Below are 16823 nucleotides of genomic sequence, written 5' to 3' on the forward strand. Positions count from 1 at the left end.
CGTATCCCTGATCCTGGTAATTATTTTTTTCCCGGGTGTGTTTTTTCGTGGAATGAACTTGCTGTGCTTGTCCTTGGCACCACTCCCACCTTTTCTGTATTGCACACGGTTCCGCCATCACTTCCTCTGTTCACTTCCCACTTCGTGGTTGTAGCCCCGCCCTCACTGCCGTGCTCACCTCCTCCTTCCTGTCTAGACTCCTCCCTTCTCTCACAGGCTTTACCCCTACATCGTAGACATGGCGACGGAGGCATGCACAGCCAGGGTGAGCCACTTTTTAATGTTTACTGGTCAATTCACACACATCTGGGCTGAGCGGTTGACTCTGCTGTACTTCACTGAGTTTGCTTTGTCCTTGAAGAAAATAAAATTTGTGTGTACTTGTTATGGCATTAAGAAGGGCTTAAATATTCAATTTCCAATTGTTCTTATTGTTGTTTGATGTCTGTTTTTCTCTTCCTTTGATACACCTTTTCAATTGAGTTTCACTATCAAGTGAAGCTTTCATACCTTACAGAAATATTCACTCTTTACACTGCAGTTAAAATCAATATTTCAGTGTGTTTCTAGTTTATATTCTATACATTTTTAATTGATAGTAACTGGTTGATCTTCTTCCTTTAATGCTGCTTATTTAAAATTATGTTTTATTAGTGTCATTTATAACATATGAACTATCTAATATAAGACAGAAATGTCTATCAATCTATCTAGCTAGCTAGATAGCCAGCTCATTAGGCGGCTAAATAATTTCTGTCCGTAGACTCTTGGCTCCGCTTTGATGATTTTATTGCTCTGAGCAATTTAGGCTTCTTCAAGAAAAAGGAAGTTCTGCTCGTCATCTAGTTTATGAATCTTAAAATAAGCTCTATGATTTAACTACTTCGAAATGTTGTTTGTCTTTCTAGTTAGGGGTCAAGGTCAGAACTGGGGTTGGGGCAGTGGTGAATGCTGGTCTTTCAAGGAGGGGAAGCTCAATTTCAAGATTGCTGATTCGCTCATTTCCCTTTCAATCAAAAAGGGATTCAGCCTCAGACAGATCATCCAATCATCATGCAGAAGCTGAGCGTCCGGGCCAGCCGAGGCCAGCCCACTGCTCCATAGACTTCCAGAGATGTTGAGTGTCCGATGGGCGGGACAAAGCCCAGCATTTTGAGTGTCCGATGGGCGGGACAAAGCCCAGCATTTTGAGTGTCCGATGGGCGGGACAAAGCCCAGCATTTTTGCTTCGCTATTGAACTCACTGTTTAAAGCACTGTGAAGCTGTGGGAATGAGTGAGAGGAAAGCCGCCTCGTTACCAGTGATAAGAAGCTGATTCTGAACAAAGGTTGAGCGCGTTGTAGCGCATATTTAGTCAATGACATGTACACACAACAGTATATATTTGATCACTTATTTTTTGACATGTTAGGGGAAGCTGAGCTTGCCTTGCTGTCTTAGAGCAATCGCCACTGTGTTAGGGGTAAACTGGGATGTGAGACCAAATGTTTAGACAGATCCGTAAAGTGGAAAAAGACTGGTTGGCGATTTCTAACTATCCAGTTAACCAAGTAGCCGGCTGTCTCCGTGCCTGAAAGGGGTCTGGCTGCAGGTGCTGTGTGTAGTGGATCTCAGGTTATATGAGGAAACAGCTGTTCTGGTAGACAAAAACACATAATCTGCTCAGTGAGAATGCCGAAATTATGATGCGTTTTCGGTGAATGAGCGATGAAATGTTATCACGGTCCACGTTTAACGGATACGTCAATAATAGGCATGGGCCGGTAATAGATTGTCATGATACCATTAGATTCCTGTCATTTGAAACCAAAATGATTGAGCTTAGCAACCTTTTGAAAATATTTGTTTTTTTTCTGCTGCTGAAGTAAGAAATCGCTCATAAGAATTTGAATAATATTGTACAGCTAAGCCTAAACATATTCTTACTACGGATGTACCAAAATGAAAACTTATATATATAAAAGCGTAACTTAATCTTAATACTAACTAATAAGATTGCATGGCTAATATAAAACACTTGTAACTAGTTACTCAGTTTGGTTACAAGTATGTAACCACACTGAAGTACAACTTAACTCCCTCAACTGACAAAACTATTGCGAGAAAGTTTGGATCATAAATCTAACAGGTGGACAAGGTCAACTGATCCGACTTGGTTGTATTCATGGTAACCATCTGTTAAATTACAAACGTGTTTTAAGCACAAGTCTACTCCATTTAAACTCAAATCTGTGAAAAATGTTAAATCAAAAATATCAGAGAAAATTCTGATCCCCTATCAGCACACATTTTCCCACTTGCACTGTAATTAGTAAATGTCCCAAACCTGAAACATTGTTTCCACAGGCAGGCAAATATAAAAAACTGCAAATCAATTTTAATTCTGAACTATAAAATCGTTAAACCATAGCATTTGAGCTGGGACAAAACTGTAATTAAAAAGACATGGTAGTCTTTGTACATTTCCCAACATAAAGCTTGCTCTGAAAGTAAGTGTCCCAAACACTGAAACAGTGTTTCCACCTGACACTGTGGATTATAGTATAGACTTTCCTTCATTAGCAAAGGCAGATTTTTTTTTTTGACAAAAAAAAGTATTTCTGCTTTCTCACACTGAATCCGGTTTCTCTTTTCATCAACAATATGTGATGCAGCAGAAAGGAGACATTCACTGTCCAGACTTGTACATTAAGTCGAAAGGTGCTTGCTGCCTTGAACAGGGCCAGAAAGCAAGATATGTTGCTTTGCCAGTACTGCGGGGGGCTTTCATTTCTGGGGATGGGGGCTCACTCAGATAGCCATGCACCTACAGTAAAGTAGACAAGTGCATCTCTATGTACGTATGTGTGATAAATTACCAGCAATCTAGACTTTGCAACATTGTCATCTCTTTAAGAGCTTTGTTGAACTTTGCTGTAAGCAGAGGACAATGCTAAATGTCCACTCTCAAGAGGGCAGTGAAGCATGACTAAAAAAGGTAGTTTAATTTTTTTAATCGAAGTAAACCAATTGTTTTAGTAACTGTATACAATTAATGTACATTAAAAATCATTACACAAAGTATTCAACAGGCTTGGTTATTTAAATAAAAGAGGGTTTATAATAATGCTATGTTTGTACACTTGTGTGGCTTGTCAGGGCTGCCTGCAGTTGTATGATTGAGTTCTTCAGAATTTCATCCTGCATTTCAAAGAGAGACTGTTCACCTTTTTTGATGGTCCTTCTCTTCTTCTTTTGTGGTTCTTCTGTGACTGGTATTTCTGTAGCTCTGTTACTCTGTGTTAATTTGTCAACTTGCTTTTGAAGCAAATTTCTAGCCGCCTGTTTGGTGACTGTCAAAATAACGGTCTTTGTACCTCGGGTACCTCGGGTACAAGGATCGTTGCCAAGTGGTAAAGCGGCTCAGAGAAAACGCTTCCACATCGCTTATTTATAGCTTCCAGGAGGGTTGGTCTTTACTGTGCGGACCCACTGTCCGTGTCAGCTGCCTTGCTCACAGAACGTTTCAGTCCCACGACAGAAGGCATCCCGTCTGCAGTAGAAGCAAATTGTGAGCTTATGTCCTTTGTTTATTGTTCAAATGAGAAGTCATGTTTTCAATGAGGACCCACTGATGTGCGCTGAAACATGCCTAACTCTTGTTGTATATCTCCTGGGAAGTTGAGTTGCAAAAATGTCCGACTATTTTCCTTCCAAGAGCTACACAGCCAGAGATGCTTCGCTGGTTTAACACTCCATTGTGCACTGCTAGCTGTGGTGTATGAGCCATGCAGTCCAGGCTTTTAACACTGCACTCGGCCATTGCCTTCATCATATTCTGTGTATTGTTGTGAAGCACAACTTGCACGTTGTCCTTCTTAATCTTCCATTGAGCAAACATGCAGTCAAATGCTCTACCAATAGTAGCCCCCCGCATGTGATCCTGCCAACTCTTGAGCACGCAAAACGGCTCTCTTCATTTCAAAGTTGTCATCAATCCACTGAGCTGTAAAGCTTAATATACTCATCTGACATCCAAACTCCATATATCCATAGTGAAGCTAATGTCATTGTCCGACAATTTGTGGACATGCGTGACCACCACTTTGTGCAAAGCAGGAAAGGAAACATCAGAAAACTAGCGCTGACTTGGAAGGCTGTAGCAGAGTTCAATGTGCTGTATCAACCGCCGAAATCCTCGGTCCTCTAATATGGAAAATGGGTGGTCGTCGAGAGCAAACCATTATTTTGCACTTGGCTTTTGGGCTGTCTTTGGAGAAATTCGTAGCTTGATTGAATGCCTGCTGTATTGGGCTCCTAATTCTTCCACACCTGCTTTCGTTTTTGTCTTTTGGCTACTTTTAGCACAATTTGCGTCCTGCAATTGTCTGTGAGTTTCTGGATGATGGTTTTTCAAATCAAATTGGTGGTATTGAATGACTTAACGTGACATCTTCCTCGCATTACCTCAACTTTGCAAGTATTACACACCGCTTTACGTGTGTCTTTTGACAACGCGAAAAATGACCACACCGTTGACATTGTTTCGCTTCTGTAGTTACACACCCCACAATCCTGGCTGTGGTGCATCACTGTCACATGACTGAACAAATACTGCATGATCAACCCTCTCCCCCTCATGTAAACACAAACAGCAACTAGACAGAAATAAACATTGGTTGTTAATATCAACTTAGGTTTTTTATCAGACTGATAAGTTAAAAATAGACTAACATCAGCCGATACCGATGCGTATGCCGATATATCGTCTAATCTCTAATTCTTACCCCTGGTAGACCTTAAAGTAATTTGTATTCAATCAAGAAGTTTGTTTCTGCTTAAAAATGCATCTGTTTTTTTCCCATCTTAATGTTTTTTACGTTTTTACGAACAGGGAACCATTGCAGTTATTTAAGAGCTGCTGTAAGATGATCCATTGGTCAGGTCTCTGGCACCACCAATTTAGATGAGGTTCAGCAGGCTGTTTGATTGTTTTGTTTTATTTTTTTTTTTTAAACAAAGATCTATAAAGATATATTACAATAATTAAACTTCTGAAAAAATCCATGCACCAGTTTTTCTGCATCCTGTTTTAACAGAAAGTCCTTTAAGGGCAATTTATGCTCCCTTCAGCACATAGATAGGTCCACTGGTTTCTTATGTTCTTACGTCAGACATCACTGCCCTCGGGCTTTCAATGCATTTGTTGAGTTGGTATGGCTGTTAGGCACTATTTCCACTAGATGGGAGATGTATGTTGCATGCAAGTTTCAGATAAATGGCAAGCATGGAGATGTTAGAGGAAATCTTATTAATGCATTTTCTCAGGGAGAGACATAAAACGAGGCACCTACAGTAGTCAAAGGTGGTCTGTGCAGCCTTAAATATTCAGAAATGTTTTGTTCTTTTTTCATGACCGTCATGTAGTTTTTCTTCAGGTGTTTGGAGCATACTGATATTAGACCCCCTCTACAACAACAGATGTACAGCTCTTAAAAATACTTATTTGACAAAATGACAGTGATTTGAGCCTGAAAAAGTATGGAATTAAAAATGGACAATGTGGATCATCTGCCTTGTGGAACTCCATCTGATTTCACCAGTTTTGTCCCTTGCCACATGCCGGGCTGTTTCAGATTACATGCTTCAGTGCATGTTTCTGTACGCGCATGTGTATGAAGCAGTCTCTGATCAAAGAGGAGCTTTGCCACATCTGCTTTCATCTCCAGCTGCTCATGTTTTGCGGTAGCTGCTGACTAGGGAAGACATGTGGTAAAAGTTAGATCTGATGTGTGTGTGTTAGAAACTCATGTGGTCACACTCAAGCTGAGCTGAGACTCAGCCCATTGAATGATGACAGTTATGGAGATGGCATAAAAGAAGTACAGATTTTGTTTTGTAGTAATAAAATGTTTAAACCTTCTATATCTTGGCATTAAATGTGTCTAAATCTGCAAGTCTACAAGGTAAAACATACTATTTATTTTACTGATTTATGTTATGTGTTGTATTTTATTTAGTTGACAATATCAAAAACAAACTAATATTTGAATTAAATATGACTTGGGTTATTCAAAGGAGACAAAATGTTGCTGTAAATTCCTAATCAGAATACAAACACTCAGAATTTTCTAAGAAAAGTTCTGTAAAAACATTATTAACATTATGGGTATCTTTATTTAAATTCCTGCAGCTTCTTCAGTGTTGCTGAGCCTCTGTGACCACTTTAAGTCTCGTCTTTTTTGTTATTTTGGAGAAATGTCCAGGGTTCTGAATTTTGGAATGTTGCCATTGTCCCACCATTACTGATGCCTGTCTTCATTGTGCCATAATATTCAAATAATGTTGTGAAACCTTTTGTCCTCTTCTCCTGACAGATAGCTTTGTACAGTCAGGGAAAAGTCAAGACAATCCTGCTATAAACAGCTAAACTCCATTTCAGCTTAATCAGATTCCCTTTAACTGATGATGTGACCTCAAGAAATGTCTTTCAACAAAGTATGATTAAGTGTGTCTATACTTTCTCAACCAAGTTATTGCAGTTTTTTGTTGAGATATAAGTGAAAAGGATTTATCACTGCTTCATGTTCTTACACATCACAAAAAGCTGACCTTTTAACAGAGGGGGTGTAGATTGTGAGCACAACTGCATGGACTCATCTAACCTAGACTAGATTCATTTACACGGATTAAAGGATTCCTTAAGCCACATTTTATAATTTGTGAAACCTTTACTCTATTTGAGTGTAGTTCTTGTAAACCCTAGATAGTGTCTCATCTCAGTAGCTGATGTGTTTTTTACGCCCCAAGCAATGATCTTCTGTTTGTTTTGGAGACTATTTTTGAGGTGACAGAACCAGTTTTTACATTTCTTACATTGAGCAGAGTAAAAAAAAAAAAAAAGATCAGAATAGGCTGCATTTGTACTTTTCCCCCCCTTTTTTTCTTGTTTTTAATTTTCACTATATATCAATTGTACAGAAGGAGCTGTTTTCTTGTGTCAGCCACTGAGCCGTCATAACACAACCAACATCAACATTAAAGCCTTAAATGTAGCCGCCACACACACCGAGACATCACAGGCCATATTAGGAAAGTGTGATGCTCCTTGTGTGTGTGTGCTTGTGTGTATCATCTGCACCATGAATGAGTTGTGGGTTTGTCTGTGCAAATTGTGTGCACCTGTCTATTTTTAGTTGCTATATTTTAAGTGTTAGATAATGGTCCCTGAAGGGCTACCCTACTTTCACTGGACCGAAGTCCAAGATTTTAGATGGATCACAGCCGCGCATGTGTGTGACTTCTTGTTTTGTCTATCTTTGTGAGGACAGGTCAAAAGAGTGCAGCTACGAGTACCTTTACGAGTACATACTTCGGTGTAGGTTTTGAAGCGGTGAGAAGCATATCTGTACATGTCTTTTCTCTTAATTTAAATGCGGTTGAGGACTGATGTTCTGCCTTGCTGCTTTCGTCTCATTGGTCCTGCCTTCAGCACTGAAATTAAAATCCCTGCCCAAGGAGTTGGATTAATTTTAGAACCCACATTAAAAACCATGTCCTGTTCTCTCATTAGAGGTGGGATAATATCTTTTGGTGGTTAGTGACAAAATAAGCAAGTTATGTCAGCGTTATTGTGAGTCTATCTTGAGGTTAGCTGCACATTGCTCTGTTGGTCCTTAAAAGGCTCTAATATGTGGCTGCAATTCTGAGCTGTGGAGGTCGTTACACACTCATGGTTAAGGCTTCTCTCACAAACAGGCCTGAAGGCATGGTAACCGTCTGAGATGTTCACAATCTAGTCTGCCAAAAACACTGTAGGGTATAAGTTCTAATCATGTACAGTTTTATTCCTAGAAAAAAATTTACAGATCCTCATCTTTTCCAGAAAATGTGTTCAAAACAGAAAACTGATAGGAACTGATGTCGGGGCTGTTGAATATTAGGGCGTAATATTTATTTTATATTCATATTTATATTATTAGAAATTGGTTAACATTTGTTAGTGCCCCATTTCTGAAGAAATATGACAGGAAATACTTTTAATCCCTGTGATCACATTGTCTGCTTGTTTATTATATAGTGACCTGAACAAGGTTTTCATCAAAGATTTGCATGATTATTAGGAAATTATGTACTACCGCTGCATTTAAACCATTTGTCAAGTCAGTAAATATGTTACACATTATGTTTCAAATGACAAAAAGTGAGATGCAAATAAGTGAAGAAATTGGAGGCAATAAAATGAATGAAAGGAAGTGCTTTTGTTTTGAAAACCCAGAAGTGTCTTTGTGGTGGCTGTGGCATAACAGTGAGAATAAAATGTGAGAGACCAGTTTATTATGTTTGGACGTAAAGTTTAATACAGAGTCCAACTTAAAATGAATCTTTGTGTTTATTATTATGAATTTTCAGTTAATATGAAAAGACTTTTATTAACCATTAAAATACCACAGTCTGCAAACATCTCTGGCTTTTTAAGCAAATGCACCCTTTTACATGAGAATATGCTGCTGTCAGTGCTGCAGTCTGTTGCTAGCTTAACGGCTAACTTTCACCCCTCTCTCATGAAATACAAATTGTTGACGAGACTCCTAGGCCTCGGATATTACTGAAGTCTCAGGGCTTTAGAGAGTGAGTCCAAGTCAGTTCTTGAATCTTTAGATTCCGAGTCAAGACATTACTTTTTTGCAGTGTGAATCCAAGTCAAGTTTTGAGACTTTAGACACAAGTCCAAGACTTTAAAGTGAAGACTTTAGATGTCAGTGTACAAGTCCAGGTCAAGCCCTCAGAACTTAGTACGCAAGTCGAGTCAAGTTTCAAGATTCTAGAGCAAGAGTGCAAGTCAAATCTGACATCTTTGTGCAACTTTCCTGCGAGCCAACTGTGTATCATAATGGATAAATAATACATGACACTTTTTTTATTGCTTATTTCTTCTTTTGTTTTAAAACAGAAATACATGTAACATTCAGCAGGTTCGATTATTTTGCATATTTCTGATATAGCAATGCATAATATGGCATCATATGCTGACTATCTCTGTACAGATATGTTAGTTATTGTTAATTTAGGCTAAAGAGTGGCTCAGAACCTTTTTGCCTTACTCACTGAATAGGTGCCTTAGCCTCCTCGGTTATCTGACCCACAGCTCTCTGATGTGCTGCAGTCAGAATCTGCTCATAAAGCCGCAGCTGTCCGTCTCTGAACTGTTCAGTGTAGAACTAAAGCATCCTCCCACCTAAGTGCTGTACTTCATTGTGAGAGGCTTATCTGTTTGTCTGATATGGTTATGGCTAATTTTCTGTACTTGCTTCATGCCTCTGGGAGATTGACATCATTCTGCCATCATTGCTGCTCCTGACCTCATAAGTACCAACCCTGCATTTGATAGCGGTAAACGTGTATGGATCGACGTGACCACTTTGTGATCTTACCTGTATCAAATATGCAAAAAGACAGGCATAGATGGGAAAGATATGCTGAACCTGTGACCTGAGACAGCCCTTTCTGCTGTCAGCAGGTTTTTATAGGAACTTAAATCTCACAGATCTCAGGATAGAAATAAACACATGCACTGTTCACTTTCTACCGGTTCAGCTGCACTCTGTAACGATCTTATCTGTCAACTGTTGTGTGAAGGGAGAGAAAATACAGAGAAGTAGATGTGAAATACTTTACACCATATGTTCATAGTATAAAACCCCCAAATTTTCATCATGCAGTCTCATCACATCTTGAACCACACACCTCTATGCAGTTTTCACAATCATTCCAGGCTCCCTCTGTGTGGCTTCATTATTCACAGTGAGGTTATTAAAATTCATTGTAAAATATAAACCACTGTAATATGCACATTTTATTCTAGCTGACAGGGAGACTATGAACTGAAGGCAGGTCAGCATATTCCTACACTCAAATGCAGCACCAGCATTGTTCAGTGCTCCAGCAGCATGTAGCAACAGGAGAGAGCTGATGTCATCTGCTAGCAAATCTGTCTTTTTTATAGATCTGTTTTAGGAACAATTGTTACACAGAAGCTTTTGCTGTGTTTTATCCTATCTAGTGGTATTTATAATAAAAGCTTATGTGGAGCCAATCAACCAGTCAGAGTGATTTTCTGATCCTCTTCCTACTTCACAGGAGACACATGAAAAAGTGAGGATTTCATCAGATCTTGCACTCAGTTTCTCCAGGTTGTTAAGTACCTGTAGAATTAGGCTGCACCCTAACTTGTATCTGAAAAGCCTTACCTGAGACTTGTGTCGTGAAAGTCTTTGGGAGCCTCATGGCTGCACTGTATGTTAAACATGGTGATAGCTGTCAGGATATGTTATTTTGTCTCATTTCAAGGCCATGGCTAAATCACTCTGATTATATATTTTTAATCTCAAAATGTTCTACTGTTTGTAGCGTTTTTTTCTAGACAAGAAGCAGCAATTCAGACAAACTGCTAGCATACCTATGCTGTAACAGTAGGTGTCAATCGGTGTACGTCTAAATACAAAGAAGGAACATTTGGATCATAGCTGTGTATTTTTACAAAGGAAATGGGTTATGGTCATTTTGCCCATTTGCCATTTAGGACTTTAGCATTTATACTAGCTAAGTGTTCATTCAAACCCGCTATGGAGACTTTTCCTATCTGCTTTGACAACTGATGATTTAACCTTAAAAATTATTTTTAATTCTACAAAAGTGTTTTTTTTTTTCATGTTATGCACATATAGCATATCAATATAGGTATTTAGTGTGCAAATTATTGACATAGCTCCCACCCTAGGTAGCAGCTTCCATTGCAATCCTTGGTAAGTGTAGAACATGCATTAACTGGCATTAGTGGGATACATGCACTGCCTTTGCTGAATTAAGACCCAAAGTGGTTTGAGGTGAATTTGTGACCTCTCGTTATATTCTCTGAGGACATGTAGTTATGAGACTGATGAATATCTATCAGGAGGAAGTCACTAAGAGTTATTATGATTTGATCACAATCTCTTGTATGTTACATGAGCCCACCAATCCACCTGAAGATCCAACCAAAAGCCTCTTTCACAAAACATTTCCATCATGAAACCTGCAAAGACTTTGAGCTTCATCTGACCATTATAGATCACTTCATAGGTAAACTTAGTAATATCTTGCACACCTGTTAGCTTTCATAAAACAAGCCAGAACAACAGGAGGTGTCCTGTGGGATTGACCTTACCACTATGCATACAAACTGTACTTGCAGTCTGTCTATGTTCCTTTAAAAACAATAATGCCATGCAAACTGAGTGCAGCGATCTTGTTGTTGGCCAGTAATTACTTGAAATTTAATATTAAATAAATCTCACCTTCTCATCAGAAATTTTTTCTGGGTACTTTTTATCATTTATTATTTGATCATTGACCACCGGAGATAGGCACCAACTCCCCCACGGCCTTGTAAGGATAAGTGGATATATACAATAGATGGACAAAACTGAGACAGATTTAAGAGTTTTTAATACAATTTATTTCTGTACTTACGCGAATATATATAACTCCCACAAAAAAATGACAGACAATGGTAAGTACATGAGTACAAACTGACATTAGGACCGGATGACATGGCAAAGCGTGGGTATTAAATAAGGGTATGAATTGGCAAAGAGGCACATTTTCCTGGAGACAAACAACACCAGCAGTTTGTTCATTTTCTACATAATTTTCTTACTTTGTTGTGCCCTACCTCCCTCCCTTGGGTCCTTCCTTCTTACCTTGCTTCCTTGAGTTCTCCTCCCTTCCTGCCTTGTAGCCTTTCTTGTCTCCCATCTTCTTTCCTCTTCCCTCTTTGTGATCTGACTTCCTTCCTTCTGCCCTTTTTTCTTTCCTTGGGTCTTTCCTTCTTGTTTCTAGTTTTTGTAAATTAGATATTTAAAAGCTGTCCACTGTAGAAATATTTGGCATAAATTTAAAGTGGGCATTAGTGTTTTTTGTCTGTACAATGTTTCCAGTTGCATCTGAGTGGGCTGAGCTAAAATATATCTGCCGTTATGACACGTTACCAAGCAGCGTTCTTACACAGGAGATAAATCCCAGACACTTAGAAAGGCAGTTTAAAGATGCAGGTCAAAGTGATGACAACACTCACTTCTTACATCATCATCACTCCTGAAGTATGAATCCACTGCAGTGATGCTGCAGCTCCATCCTGTGGCTATTTAAGAAACTTGTGTGTATTTCTTAGTTTCATTCAGTCATGAAGTGCCGATTTCTGCGTGTATAAAAGGGGACAGCGAGGAGGTGAACGATTCAACCGTTCAGCTTTGAATGTGTGTGGGTGTTTCATATGTGTGGGTGTGTGTTTGATTTAGTGTTTGTAGAAAGGCCAAGCATGTTTCACGCTCTGATTCCGCCTACATGCAGTTCAGGAAAGCTCCCACTATTTCAGCCTGTTGGCATCTGCATTTCTTCTTGTTAACCTCATTTCTGTCAGAATCCTGCTCTGACTGTTTATAGTGGGCCGTTGTTTGAGTATTCCTTCTTATTTATTTATTTTTTAACAAAAATAGAGAAGAAGAATTGTGTCTGAGAAATCAGTCCCAATATAGATCGTTTTTTGTTTTGAGGGGGGTTAGTAAACTTGAGAGCTGCTGAACAAATGAAATAATGATCAAAAATTTTTCAATAAAGCCAAGACCACCCAGGTTTTCTAATAAATAAACTATACTTGCCTTAAAAACCGGTGGATTACATGTCATTGCATCTATTCTGTGATTTAAATTTGACAGCAGACGATTCAGAGAAAACTTCAGGCACATCAAGACTCCTTCAAAGTTTCTAAAGGTTTCTCCAGGAATGGAAAATCACAAAAAAAGTCAAAGAAATGTGGACTGTATGTGTGATCTTCATTTATTAGTCCTAGGCTGTTTTATTGTGCTTCAGAATCGAGTCACATGACCGCTCTGATCACCAAGTCCGAGCTGAAATTCAATTTCAAGTCAGTTTGTTTATTTAGCGCCCATTCACAACACATGTTGTCTCAAGGCACTTCACAAATATCAAGTACATACATTCCAATTAATCCTAACCATTGAACAGTGCAGTCAGATTCAGTTATTTATTCAAATTGGATGAAAAGTTTTTCTGTCTAAGGAAACCCAGCAGATTGCATCCAGTGAATTGCAGCATTCCCTCATCCTGGATGAGCATGTAGACAGTGGACAATCACTGGCGTTGACTTTGCGGCAATCCCTCATACTGAGCATGCATGTAGCGACAGTGGAGAGGAAAAAGTCCCTTTTAACAGGAAGTAACCTCCAACAGAACCAGCCTCAGTGTGGACGGCCATCTGCCACGACCGACTGGGGTTTGAGAGAACAGAGCAAAGACACAAAGAGAACAAAGAAGCACTGATCCAGAAGTCCTTTCTATGGGAAGGAAAAGTAAATGTTAATGGATGTAGCTCCTTTAGTCGTTTCATCTAGAAAGAATGAACAGATAAACTCTGAGCCAGTTTTCAAGGTTAGAGTCTAAAAGAGAGCTCATATAATTGGTTACAGTAAAAGCTCAGTCAAGTGATATGTCTAAGAGAGAGAAAGGGTAAACACTGAAAGACAGGGCCATGTGGGTCATTGGTAGAGAGAGAGCATTAAGTTGTTTCCAGCAGAAGCTTGGACGATTCCCCTCTCCAGAAACGTGTCACAGGTAGACACAGAGTCAGGCCAGGTGTAGCTTCTAGGAAGAGAAAAGAGAGAGAACATTAAGTTAAAAACTGAAATAACAGCAAATAATGCAAAATTGGAGAGTAGTGTGAGAATGTAGCGAAGAGGGTGAAAGTGGTCATTAAGTCCTCCAGCAGCCTAAGCCTATAGCAGCATAACTACAAAGATAGTTTCAGTTTATTTATTTATATAGCGCTTATTTATAACAATGTCATCTCAAGGCAACCCACAAAGGTTCCGGAACGGCGCGGGGACACCGGGGAGGCCAGACCAAACCACCGAGTGCCAGAACCCGGCCACTCCAGAATGGGCCACGTGTAGGGGCACTAAGTAAAATAATAAACTGATAAAGTTTGTCCATCTAGAGCCCGCTGATGGCCATTGTTATACTAAAAACCACAAGGACCCGGATACCTCTCTCTGTCAGACTGATTATAACCATTGGAAAAGAGAAGGGGTCGCACAGGTAGCAGAAATGGAGGGTGTGTTTGCACCTCAACCATACCTGAGCCGGTTTAGGTTAAACCTGACTCCCCCTTACTCCATCCAACAGGGAGGGAAGAAGACGGATTTAAAAACTAAGGAAGATAGCTCAGGATAACCTAAGCCACTCTAACTACAGGTCCTTCTCAACAAATTTGCATATTGTGATAAAGTTCATTATTTTCCATAATGTCAAGATGAAAATTTAACATTCATATATTTTACATTCATTGCACACTAACTGAAATATTTCAGGTCTTTTATTGTCTTAATACGGATGATTTTGGCATACAGCTCATGAAAACCCAAAATTCCTATCTCACAAAATTAGCATATTTCATCCGACCAATAAAAGAAAAGTGTTTTTAATACAAAAAGCGTCAACCTTCAAATAATCATGTACAGTTATGCACTCAATACTTGGTCGGGAATCCTTTTGCAGAAATGACTGCGTCAATGTGGTGTGGCATGGAGGCAATCATCCTGTGGCACTGCTGAGGTCTTATGGAGGCCCAGGATGCTTCGATAGTGGCCTTTAGCTCATCCAGAGTGTTGGATCTTGAGTCTCTCAATGTTCTCTTCACAATATCCCACAGATTCTCTATGGGGTTCAGGTCAGGAGAGTTGGCAGGCCAATTGAGCACAGTGATACCATGGTCAGTAAACCATTTACCAGTGGTTTTGGCACTGTGAGCAGGTGCCAGGTCGTGCTGAAAAATGAAATCTTCATCTCCATAAAGCTTTTCAGCATATGGAAACATGAAGTGCTCCAAAATCTCCTGATAGCTAGCTGCATTGACCCTGCCCTTGATAAAACACAGTGGACCAACACCAGCAGCTGGCACGGCACCCCAGACCATCACTGACTGTGGGTACTTGACACTGGACTTCTGGCATTTTGGCATTTCCTTCTCCCCAGTCTTCCTCCAGACTCTGGCACCTTGATTTCCGAATGACATGCAGAATTTGCTTTCATCCGAAAAAAGTACTTTGGACCACTGAGCAACAGTCCAGTGCTGCTTCTCTGTAGCCCAGGTCAGGCGCTTCTGCCGCTGTTTCTGGTTCAAAAGTGGCTTGACCTGGGGAATGCGACACCTGTAGCCCATTTCCTGCACACGCCTGTGCACGGTGGCTCTGGATGTTTCTACTCCAGACTCAGTCCACTGCTTCCGCAGGTCCCCCAAGGTCTGGAATCGGCCCTTCTCCACAATCTTCCTCAGAGTCCAGTCACCTTTTGTCGTTGTGCAGCGTTTTCTGCCACACTTTTTCCTTCCCACAGACTTCCCACTGAGGTGCCTTGATACAGCACTCTGGGAACAGCCTATTCGTTCAGAAATTTCTTTCTGTGTCTTACCCTCTTGCTTGAGGGTGTCAATAGTGGCCTTCTGGACAGCAGTCAGGTCGGCAGTCTTACCCATGATTGGGGTTTTGAGTGATGAACCAGGCTGAGAGTTTTAAAGGCCTTAGGAATCTTTTGCAGGTGTTTAGAGTTAACTCGTTGATTCAGATGATTAGGTTCATAGCTCGTTTAGAGACCCTTTTAATGATATGCTAATTTTGTGAGATAGGAATTTTGGGTTTTCATGAGCTGTATGCCAAAATCATCTGTATTAAGACAATTAAATACCTGAAATATTTCAGTTAAAATATATGAATGCTAAATTTTCATCATGACATTATGGAAAATAATGAACTTTATCACAATATGCTAATTTTTTGAGAAGGACCTGTATAAGCTTTATCAAAAAGGAAAATGTTAAGCCTAGCCTCAAAAGTAGACAGGGTGTCTGCCTCACAGACTAAAACTGGGAGCTGGTTCCACAGGAGAGGAGCCTGATAACTAAAGGATCTGCCTCCCATTCTACTTCTAGAGACTCTAGGAACCACCAGTTCTTGCAGTCTGAGAACAAAGTGCTCTGTTGGGAACATATGGACCAATCAGATCTCTGATGTATGATGGAGCTAGATATTTAAGGGCTTTATATGTGAGGAGGAGAATTTTAAATTCTATTCTGGATTTAACAGGGAGCCAATGAAGGGAAGCTAAAATAGGAGAAATATGATCTCTCTTTTTAATTTTCATCAGAACTCTTGCTGCAGCATGAAAGTGCTCTGAGCTCTGCCTGTGTGGGTGGATGTGAATGTCACACTTACATAAGCTCTCTACATGTTTAATGGTGGGCAGCCATTTTTATTTGTGTCACTGAAAGTGTTAAGAGGAAATAAGTTCATGTATTTCCAGACTGATATGGTTTTTGCATCACACTGACCACACTGTTGCTCTGAATGCAGCTCCGATGGAGAGAAAGAAAACGTTGCAATTCGAGATTGTTATTATTCGATTTGGTTTCATCCTGCATTGAAGATGTTTAACAGTGATAAGCTGTTTTCACCTCTAGTTGTTAAAAATAAACCTAAATATTTAAATGAAGCAAATTGTTATCTTGTCTTTATCTAATGCTTGATCCTGAATGTGACAGAAACTGTTTAATGGAAGGTGTTAATTATTCCAATCATTCATAAGATCTGATATAAAAAGACAGGTTCATGTTGATTCTGGTGGATGGGGAGTCCACACCACAGCATGAGTGACAAATCATACCTTTGGGACTGCTTTGCAAACCATTTCATAAACCATTATGGAAAAGAGTGAATTCAGCTTAAATACCATA

The 16823-nt window shown here is 39.7% G+C and overlaps 1 protein-coding gene across 1 annotated transcript in view; it reads left to right on the top strand.

The window, feature by feature from the left end:
• lrch1 (leucine-rich repeats and calponin homology (CH) domain containing 1) overlaps positions 1–16823 on the top strand; it is a 73156-nt gene that overhangs the window by 33713 nt on the left and 22620 nt on the right. Inside the window, exon 16 of the mRNA XM_047370658.1 lies at positions 155–265. Within this exon, the coding sequence (XP_047226614.1) occupies positions 155–265 (111 nt within the window). The remainder of the gene's footprint in view (positions 1–154; positions 266–16823) is intronic.

The sequence above is a fragment of the Girardinichthys multiradiatus genome, chromosome 7, assembly GCF_021462225.1.
Source record: "Girardinichthys multiradiatus isolate DD_20200921_A chromosome 7, DD_fGirMul_XY1, whole genome shotgun sequence".
Classification (NCBI taxonomy): Eukaryota; Metazoa; Chordata; class Actinopteri; order Cyprinodontiformes; family Goodeidae; genus Girardinichthys; species Girardinichthys multiradiatus.